At 43.4% G+C, this 10,385-nt stretch overlaps 1 protein-coding gene across 1 annotated transcript in view; it reads right to left on the bottom strand.

Moving 5' to 3' along the window:
* Positions 1-6,090: 6,090 nt before the first annotated feature.
* LOC128079509 (neuroepithelial cell-transforming gene 1 protein-like) overlaps positions 6,091-10,385 on the bottom strand; it is a 31,741-nt gene continuing 27,446 nt past the window's right edge. Inside the window, exons 3-4 of the mRNA XM_052680797.1 lie at positions 6,240-6,299; positions 6,091-6,147 (exon numbers count right to left, since the gene is read on the bottom strand). Of these exons, the coding sequence (XP_052536757.1) occupies positions 6,091-6,147; positions 6,240-6,299 (117 nt within the window). The remainder of the gene's footprint in view (positions 6,148-6,239; positions 6,300-10,385) is intronic.

Here is a 10,385-nt window from a genome sequence, read left to right as displayed (position 1 = left end):
ATTAAGTGGTTTTTGTGACGTAGGAGTTAAATTGTTCCCCTCCTTCCAGAGCCTTTGGGGAAGGGACAGCTCACGGGCAGGGAGATCCCTGTTTCACAACCTGGTGAGGGTGGCTCATCCGTGGTGATGCAAGCCCTGGCTGATGCAGACGGCTGAAGTCATGTTATGGAAACTTAAAGCTCTGGCCTGACACATTGGGGCTCCCTGTTTGACTCCTGGTATGGCACGTGCAATGGGTTATGTGCCCTGGACAATGGGTTACGTGCCCTAGAAGATGAGTTATTGCCCTGGATGAGGTTATTGCCCTGGACGACTGCCCTTTGTTCAGAGCAAGGTGTGGTTAAAGCTTTAATACAACACAGCGAACAGCAAGTATTTCCCAGCTGCCCCTACAGCAGATGGGATGATTTCTGTACATCAGTTATACCCTAGAATAGACCTCTGTGTAGATCATCCAGGTCTGTTTCAGGGTAAAATCCAACTGCAAGTAGAGCTGTAATGGGTACTCCCTGAACAGTGTGCAACACTGAGCACGCAGAGGAGGGAATAAATCTGGAGAAGCTTAAAGATAGCAAGGGTGGAAGGTGAGCTTGCACAAGTTCCCAGGCTCATGCTGTTCTCTCAACAGCAATGCCATCAGTATGACCTTCGAGCAGCTCAGGGTGTGCTGTGATACCTGTGCTTTGCTTCACTGCCTCTGCTCCACTTACAACACAAGCAAGAGGCAGTGAGCAAAGCTGTGGTACTCCAATGAAAGCCAAAACAAATGAAAAAAGAAAGGAAAATCATTCCTTGTGCAGCAAAAGCAATGAAGCCTGACTTACGGATCTGTACCCTACACAAAATCTAGCCCAGATGGTATTTTTCTATCCAACCCCTCTGGGCTCTGGGTAGGGTCTGGCCCACGCTGCGGATCTGAAGCCACGAGAATGTTGCCTGGCTGGTCTCTGCATGGGGTGGCGGAAAACAGACGAGTTCTTCCTGCTCTCCTGCCATTGAGTATTAATAGCATTCCTCACCTATACTCAAATGTGAATTTTCACTTCTAGGAGTGAAATACTTGGTGACTCCTGTCGTGCTATCATCAAATTAGGGAGTAAGGAAGAGTTTGAGTGACAGAGGAATCACCTGGATCTCACTGATGCTCATTTTTAGCTTGGGTTTTTATTTCCATGGAAAAGAGTGGATTGCTGTTTCACTGAGAGTTTGCCTGTAGTCATGGGCAGCTTCACACTTACTGCTTTCTTTGCTCCTGTGCTTTATTCTAGGTGGGGTCGCTACTAAATAAAAGTTACCTCGGGGGATACTCACATGTTCTTTTGTTATTTTAGCCCCCAAAATGTTGTCAAATACATTTTAGATTAGAAATGATGAATTCCAATTTCCAGTGTGCAGTTCCTGACTGATCTAAGTTTTCACTGTTAAAAAAATACCCGGCTGCTTAAGCAACATGTGGTATCTGGCTAGAGCCAGGGGGTGCCAAGCATGCCCTGCAGACCTCTCATGGCAGCAGGAGTGCTGCCCTATGGCTGATACGTCCTCCAGCCCGTGTCCGGGGTGGCCAGCACTCAGTGACCTGATATCTGCCTCTTCTTTTGTCAGCACTCAAGGAAATCATGTGTGACAACGGCAGGCAGATGCAATTAATATAAAATCTTAGCAGATCTGAATGTGACTTTCTGCCTATCTCCAAAGGAGGTTATTACAGCACTCTCAATATCCTCGCACCTCAATTCTGCCCCGGTTACACAGCCCAGTCATCAGCCAGGACACTTCAGGTTGCTTTGTTTTATACCTAACCTTACGAGAAGGATGTTTGCTGCTGCAGACAGGAGCCAAAGACAAAAGATCTCAGTTCTGCCGCTGCCCCGGGGTGAAAAAGACCCGAGCTGGTGCACAACAGCAGCCCAGAGGCAGGGGGCATTCCTCAGTGGGCACTTTTCCCAGTTTTCACAGGTCCCGGATGCCTCCAACGTGACTGACATCTGGATTCAATTTCTTCAAAGAAAGAACCTGCGACATTTTAATCCCTTTGGCGGCTCGAAGTCTCGCAGAAAACGAAAGCATCCATTACATTCGTGGCGTATTCATTTCCATTGTTGTGTGCGTACAGTTCGAGATGTCGCTTACTAGGAACTGAAATCCAACTGAAAACTACCATTACAGCTATTCTTAATGTGCCATATATAGCATAACATGCAGAGCATTCGAGGACTGGAATAAATAAGAACTCCACGGGCAGTCTTCTTCCTTACATTTTCACGTCCTCGGAGCAGTCAGACCCCCGCTGCTGTACACAACATTGTTTACTGTCCATGAGCTGTGTTTAACATTCCACTCCCTGATATTTATATTCAGAGTGGAATTCGGAGCAGTATTCTGGAAAATGAGCAAAAGTAGGCTATGACCCATCCAGAGACTGTTGGGTCATCTGAAATGTTTATGAGCCGGTCTGGAATCTAGCATTTATTTTGGATGGTGGAGGTCACTATAATTAGCTGCCATTCAACTCCATCATAAGTAGGAAAAAAAACCCCATCCCACAATGCAGATTGCATTTTTACTGAAACACAACCTACAGCATTTTGCAGAGCTTGCTAGAAAGGGTTACCTCAACTGAATGTTGGTGCATCCAGGCTAGCAAAGCAATTTCCATCTTATGAATATGAATGCTACACCAGAAAACACAAACCTTCCAAGCCTGTGATATTATTAAACGCAACATCTAACCTAACAACAGGGTAATGGAGCGAGAAGTTGACTTCAGCTCCCAACCTGCTCACGTGCCAAATGTTGTTTTTCAGTTGCAAAGCGCGGCCGATGCCAGCGATGTTCATTTTGATCAAAGTCTGTTTCCAAATACAAATTGGTAACTTATGCATGGGCACGTTCCTGCATGAATCAGACACGCCAATAAAATTCCCATAAAAGTCCTCTGCAGCCGTTGTATCTTTGGGAGGGAGAAATGGAGGAGGGAGAGACTGTTTGTGTTCTTTCTTTAAAGCTTGTCGATGTATATTCTGAAGAAAGATGTTACAGCTGCAGTTTCTTGCGTTATTTGGTGATGTTCTTTTGGCTGTGTTATCTCTGCCTCAAGCCAAGCTGCTTCTGGGGATTCCGACCATGGAAAGATACTTACTGGTGGCTCTCGGTGATCTGGACCGAAAGAATGCAGACATGTAGGGATTCTCTCTCCCCCTTCCTCTTCTTTCCAAGTCATTTTCTACCTTAAAAACATTCGTGGTTTATCTGCCTTTCCTGGGGAGATGGTTGCTGTCAGCTTTATCATCACAGCCTCTCTCTGCTGCCAGCACCAGTACAGCTCCAGGGCTTGTTTGGGCTGGACTCCTCTCTCATCCAGGATGAGTAATATTCACACAGCTGGTCCCAGGAGGTGAGTAAGGCTTGGAGAGGCCACAACATGGAGGTTCATGTAAGGGTCTTCACTACGATTTCACTTCCTCTGCGGAATCCCTCCTCCTAAGCCTTAAAAAGACATCCAATAACCACCAGAAAACACCATCCAGACCAGGCGTGATTCTTCCAGCATTACTCAGCCTGGCTTCGTTTTGCCTCAGGTAAAATACACTATCACATCCGTGTATTCCTTGTCATGCACTGAAAAGTATTTATCCAGTTGCTAACAAACATCGAGATATACACACACCTTCAAAAAACACAGTCCCGCTTCCTCCCGTGAATCATTCACCACCTTAATTAACTGTGGGGTAATGTGCAATCAATTAGCAAAAAAGTAGCTCAGAAACCCACCTGAAATGCAAAAATACCTTTCAGTATCACAGCATGAAGATCTGCTTAACACATTCCTGTCCTCAATTTCTTGTTTGGTTCCCTGCACTGCGGATCTCCCTTCTGCCTGACCCAGACAGTTATCAATAATGCAACTTGTATGGAAATGATCTGGGGAGAAAATACCTTCATTTCTCCCGAAAGATGTGTGTTACTGGCACACGAGAAGGGCTGGGCTCTGCACTGAAGGAAGCAGATGCTCTACCTGCCTTCTCAGGTTATAACTTCTCACTCATATTTTGGTAATCTTTGGAGTGTTTTAGGCTGTATGTCAAAGAAGTAGCTTAGCAGGCCTAAGAGATCTGGTTCATTGTGGAGCAGGACTCTGGGGCCAAGGAGTAGGTTAACAAGACAAAATAAACAGGAATAGCCTGAGCATTGCAGACCGTCTGGGCTGGTGTCATCTCCCCTGTCATTTTGCATATCATCTTCCTGGTATGTGGCACAACTATCTACAGTATGTGAGTTTTAAACATTATTAAAGGACTGCTCAACTGCAGGTATACACATCCAAATTAAATTAAACCTTCTCTATTTATACTGGAAAAACACTCAGTGGGTAGAGTGCCAGGTTTGGGTACTTGGGTGCTCCAAAACAAGATCACGATTCTACACGAGGTAGTTTTGTCAGCACAAGTATGTCTAACAGGAGAGTAAATGCAGCATGCAGGCAAAACTTGGTGACAAAACAGCAGCTTGTCAGCTGAGCTATATTTGCTGGGTGAGATAGTGGAGCTGAAATAAGAGATACGTGATGGAGTTAGACACTTAATATAGACAAACTCTGAAAATCAGTTCCCATGTATAAGATGGGGGTAAACAATGTATGACCTAACCTACACATAACATCCTTAAATTATCTCGAAATTCTTTTGAGACTTTCTTTCATTAATGAAACAGATACATCTGTGTCTGCTGGAGCTAAATTTTAGCCTATGGGGTCACCCTCATAAAACCTAGACAGAGCAAAACATAATCTGTACTACTGCATAAGTGCGTGATGAGACTCTAAAGTCCCAGTGATGTGTTTTGAAAGTGTAACTATAAATAGCTGATAGTATTGCTTTTAAAACTTTTAATAACCTTGAGGACTGGAGTCAAAAACAAAAGCCTGCAAAAGACAACCCAGTCCTTACCATTAACGTATTTTAACAAGGCTAGAGTGTGTTTGGTGGGTGTGCCTTAAGCTCTTAAATATCCCCCAGAGCCTGACCCTTTCAAAACAATAAGGTAAAAAGTCAGCTGGAACAAAAGCTGCAGTCTGAACTTTGACTGTTTTAGCCTAGGGATTTCCCTTCTTGTTGGAAGATTCCAGTTAAAACTCTTAAAAGGCGAGTACGCAAACTATTGTTGATATTTCAGTTTTGCTTTCAAGTGATTGCTTTGTGGGAGAATCTCTCATTTACCCAATTTTACCCAACACCCAAAAATATAGCCCAATTCAACAGAAGAAAAAAAAGAAAATCCTCTTCCCTGAGGGCAGCTTTCCTAGCTATCTGCATCAGAAATCCATGAAGACCTGAGAAAGGAAACAAGCCCCAAAACACACTCACTTCAGAGGCATCAGCGCTGCTGTGTCAGAGCTCTCTGCAGATAATCTTTTCCCTTCCCTACTAGGTAATGACAGTATGCACAGGGATGGTGTTATCTGGAACAGAAGATCTAGTCTAGAGCCGGGGAAGCCCACAGTTAGGACAGTCAGCCATGGAACATTGCCAGCAGTAGCCAGGCTAAATTAGGCTCATAAATAATGCACAAATGCAAAGTAAATGTCAGCTACAGAGGATGAGCTGGTCATTAGGTCAAGCAGGAAATTCCCCACTAACAAATCACTTTTAACTCCAGTTTATTAACTGTAAAACCCACTTGTTAACTCTCACCTCAATAGCTCCTATTTCTCTTCCTTCCCTTCTTCAGATAAGTGATGGTGAGATCTTCGGGGTAGATTGAGAATTGGAAGCAGTTTCCCGTTAAGGAAACCAAGCTTGGGTTGTCCTTGGTAAGAGATACAATCCCTTACCCTCAACTTTTTAAGTCGCTTTAATCCTCAGCTTTACAGACAATTTACCACCCAGCCAGTCCAGCTTGTTTGCAATACAATGAAGTGCATTTGAAGGGCTTCTGCACAGTTTTCCTTCTCATGCTTGAAAATGCTTATGTTCTCCCTAAGTGCAGTTTACACACATTCATTTCACACAACACTAAAACTGAGGTGGATTTAGGATTCAGATGATTAAAAGAGGAGATCACAAGCAGTGTTGTGGATATCCACAGCAGGACTCAGCCCACCCCAGAGGTGTAGCCGAGAGCTAACACAGCTGTACCTGTCTCTGAGCTCTTGATGGTGAAATGCAAACACAGAAAGTATGGCATTACCCAGTATAAGCCGCTGGGGTTGCACAATACTTAGAGCAATGTGTTTTCCTTACCTTAAAGTCAAGGCTGCAAAGACTGACAACATCATCGTCTTTGTCTCGGCGTTTCCTTTTCTGTAAGAAATGAAACCAAGTTATAGCAGTGCACTTGATTTGCAAACAGAAATTAGGCTCTGTTTTTTGCTATAGTCAGCGATAAACTTCAGCTTTTTGAAAGAGTTGGATATCGAGGGGGTCAGACTTGGTGATCATTAGGATTTGAGTCTCCAGGAGGACACCAGATGATACCGTATCTAATTCTTATCGTGGTTAATCATCAGCCTGGCAGGGGTTCACGAGTGAGGGATCCACAGATTTTGTCCTGCATGAAGCAGTTTAGCACTAGGTTGCTTGAAGAGCTGTGAGAGCTTTTAGATCTCCTATTTAATTAATTACAGTGGACAGGGCCAGCAGACAGCTGTGGCTGAAGCATCGCTGTCAAGGATGCAATAGGCTAAGAAATAAGCGTGTTTGTGGAAGAAAGATGAGGCTTTTGGCTGGGGTGCCCTCAGCTGTTTTCCTTTCTGAAGAGCACAAGCTGGTGGAACCATGATCAAAGACATCTGCACTGAGCTTCCTGATACCTCCCACTATTTCTGTACTATCTGGGTTTCAATGTTATTTTTACACTATCCAGATAATGGAAAACTAAACATGGATTCATCCTGTTAGACTGTGCCATCTTGGAAATCACCCCTTCTGGAAAAAAAACATGGGTGATGGCATAAATTGTTTGGTCACCCACAGAACAAGTTGTTGATTTTCATCCTGTTTGACCCTCGCCGATCAAAATTAAAGGATGAGTGGAGGCCACCTTCTTCCACTTCACTAAGAACAATGGAAATCAAAAACAACGTTGTGTTTTGTCCCTGCCTATAGGAGGGGGGTGGGGTGGAACAAGATGATCTTAAAGGTCCCATCCAACCAAAACCTGTATTGGTCCAAATGTTACTGGCCTGTAACAGATTAGACATTGACCTGAAGTGGGAAAAGCTGCCTCTCAGCAGCTGCAGAGGGAACCACCACCACAATTCTGCTCTGAACTTCAGCAAATTTCTGTTCCTTGTGCTCTCCCAGTCTGACAGGTGCAAATAGGCAACTTCTTTTTTCTTAGAATTTAATAATCTATTCTAATAACTTAAAAGTTACAGCTTTAATTGGTATCATCACTGTAAATGTATTTGACTGCAAGTGTTTAAATTACTTTTAAACGTTGACCTGTCCACCTCCCATGGTTTCTCTGAAAATCTTCTGCTGTTGAGGGGACATCCAGTTTCCCTGCAGGGTTTTCACAAACCTGGTTTCCTAGTCCTTTTAGACCAGGTTAGGCTTTCACACCATTCTTAGGCTCTAATGTGTTTTCTCACCTGTCCTCCTTATGCTGGCTCTACCATTTAACTATAAAGTTAAATACATGTATTTAATGGTGAGATATTGAAGCTCGCTGACAAGTTTCTTTTATTTGGGGTTCTGGTGTGGTGGTCTTTTTTTTTTTTCCCTCTCAATTGATCAAACTTAGCTTAATAATTGGATTCAACGACAAAGTTCTCCAATTACTTCAAGCAGTGTTTCTGTTTTGTGTTTGGGAAGACAAGATACTGCTTCTGTTACGTCACAGAGCCCCTTCCCTGACACTTGCTAACTGCAGAGGAAAATTATTCTCATGTTAGACTTCTGTCTGACCAAATTGTAGTGTTGACACGGAATTAATGTCCCAGCACACTCCATCCTTTTTGAACAGTATTTTGGCAGGCTTGAGAACGCGTGGAAACGCAGACATTTGTTTTTTAGGTTTAGTAAAACATTCAGGGTTGGTTATTTATCAAAACCTACAATAAAAGACTGCTATAACCACACCTTTTTGGTCTGCAGATTATTTTTCCCATATGTAAGTCAAAGATATTAGCATCTATTTAACAGAACTTGCAACAAAGACACCACGCCTTTCTGGTCTGAATATTATTCGTTCCTTATGTACTTGAGTATATTAACATCTTTAACATACAGCTCCAGACCAAAGCCCAGACACGAAAGGAAGGCCAAGGTTTTGTTTTTAAACTGGCTAGACTGATGCAATAAGTACTGCATTGGCTGGACCCCATTTCCTTTGCCCAATATAGTTTTGTACAAAAACTGAGACGTTTGAGTAGGGAGCCAGCTGTATCATTCCTGTTCGGTGCCAAAACAGAAACAGATTCCAGGAAAACTGCCTCTTCAGACTGCTCCAACCTGGGTGTTTAAAGCCACACGACAGAAAAGCAACGGCTCTGGCCCTGTTTTCTCACATTTTTGAGACGGTCGCAATCAAAGATCTGATACGTTCTCCTTCTCATGAAACTCGAGTGATGTGGAAAGAGTGACTTCGACGAAAGTTATTAAACTGTAAAAACCGTGAGACCTGATTTAGGCTCTCAAAGAGGTATTGTAAAGGAGAAGCCTTAAAAAAGCAAATCAGGAGGGGAAATCTAAATATTCATAGAACCTTTTGAGTTCGAAGAGACCTTTAAAAGTCATCTGGTTCCCTTGCAGTGAGCAGGGACACCTACACCTCCATCAGGTTGCTCAGAGCCCCATTCAGTCTGACCTCGGATGTCTCCAAGGACAGGGCTTCCAACACCTCTCTGGGCAACCTATTCCAGTGCATCACCACCCTTATTGTGAAAATCTTCTTCCTTGTATCCAATCTAAATCTCTCCTCTTTTAGCTTGAAACCATTTCCCCTTGTATTATTTTAGAGAAACCTAATCAGTGCTGTGAGCACGAATGTTAATTACATTTCAAGGATTCTCTTTAAAGCTCCAGGAGAGCTTTTTAAGAATCTGCTGGTTTTCAGTTTGTAAATCATTCCAGTCATTTAGTTTTCCTCACTCAGTACTAAGAGCTTTTGCGTGAAAGCAGAATGCTTTTTTAATTAGGGATCAGCCTATTTTTGTGTTCATTACTGCCCACTTGAAGTTATAAAACACCAATAAGGCACTGGGTGAGGAAATGCATCAGGACTGTTAAAACAACAAAGATCAAGTGATGGTTTCTCATAAGTGCATCCTTCTTAATGGAGAAGAAGAAGGGAAAGCAGACCTTGAGTAACAGTGCTTCCAGTATGAAGCCATCCAGAGAGGTGGTGGGTGCCCCGTTCCTGAAGCAGGCTCTGGGCACTGACTGTGTTCTAGGTGTTCCTGTTCATTGTAAGGGAGCTGGACTAGATGACCCTTAAAGGTCCCTTCCAAATCAAACGATTCCATGATTCTGTGTTTTGCCCTAGATTGCATTGGTCTTGTCTTAGCATTGTGTAGCGCATGCATTGGTCCTTCTCTTTAAACCCACTCCATCTCTGCAGGCATGAAAACAACCTTAATGACTGTATGACATTCGGCTTGGCTACCCACTACTCCTGAGACTCAGGCCAGGTATGTTTTACAGGCTGTTGGCTGAAGCATTGCACAAACTAAGGTAGGAAGAGATGCTGTTTTGCTCAGTACTCGAGTACTTGGTGGTGGCCGTGGGGAACAAAATGCCTCGTGTGTTGCACATGGGAGGGATGACAGGGAAAAGGGCAGTTCTCACTTGCCTATGGGCTGCTACCAAAATAAAGAGCTTTGGTCAGTAAACGTCAGCATAATTACACCAGCAAAGCCTTTGAGCAGAGACCTGGTCCCAGGCCATGTAGCAAGGGTATGTCTGCTCAGCAACTGAGATGCACTCTCCTTCAATGTTTATTCTCTCCTCTATTTTCTTACCTGCCAATGCTAGGTTTATCTGTCCAAGATTAACTTCCAGGAAAGCTGGGATCTCCAGATAAGGTCTGGAGCTCAGGGGTGCTCACTGTAGCTATAAATAAAGCTATTTGGGCTTGGAGGGTGACGTGGAAGACCAGGATGATGAGGGACACGATGGAGAAATGCAAATAAGCAATCAAATCCTTCAAACAATTTCTTTGCTTTTTGCAGTCTGTGTTATGACTACAAAGCCTAGCAATAAGTGCTAACTGTAACGGAGAGTTTAACTGAAGATGAGTATAGCCAAATAAAAGCAGACTTAAAAAACCATAGAGAGAACAAGAATGACTTGAAATTCAGTCAAAATACTTTTAATTTCTGATGATACAATACAATATTTTTCATTCTGAAAGAATGCAATTTCTAGGGCTTGGTAATATTCAAA

The sequence above is a fragment of the Tympanuchus pallidicinctus genome, unplaced genomic scaffold, assembly GCF_026119805.1.
Source record: "Tympanuchus pallidicinctus isolate F22 unplaced genomic scaffold, pur_lepc_1.0 scaffold19, whole genome shotgun sequence".
NCBI classification, from domain to species: Eukaryota; Metazoa; Chordata; class Aves; order Galliformes; family Phasianidae; genus Tympanuchus; species Tympanuchus pallidicinctus.
Note: the sequence above shows the minus strand (reverse complement) of the source record. Positions and strands in the feature narration are given on the sequence as shown.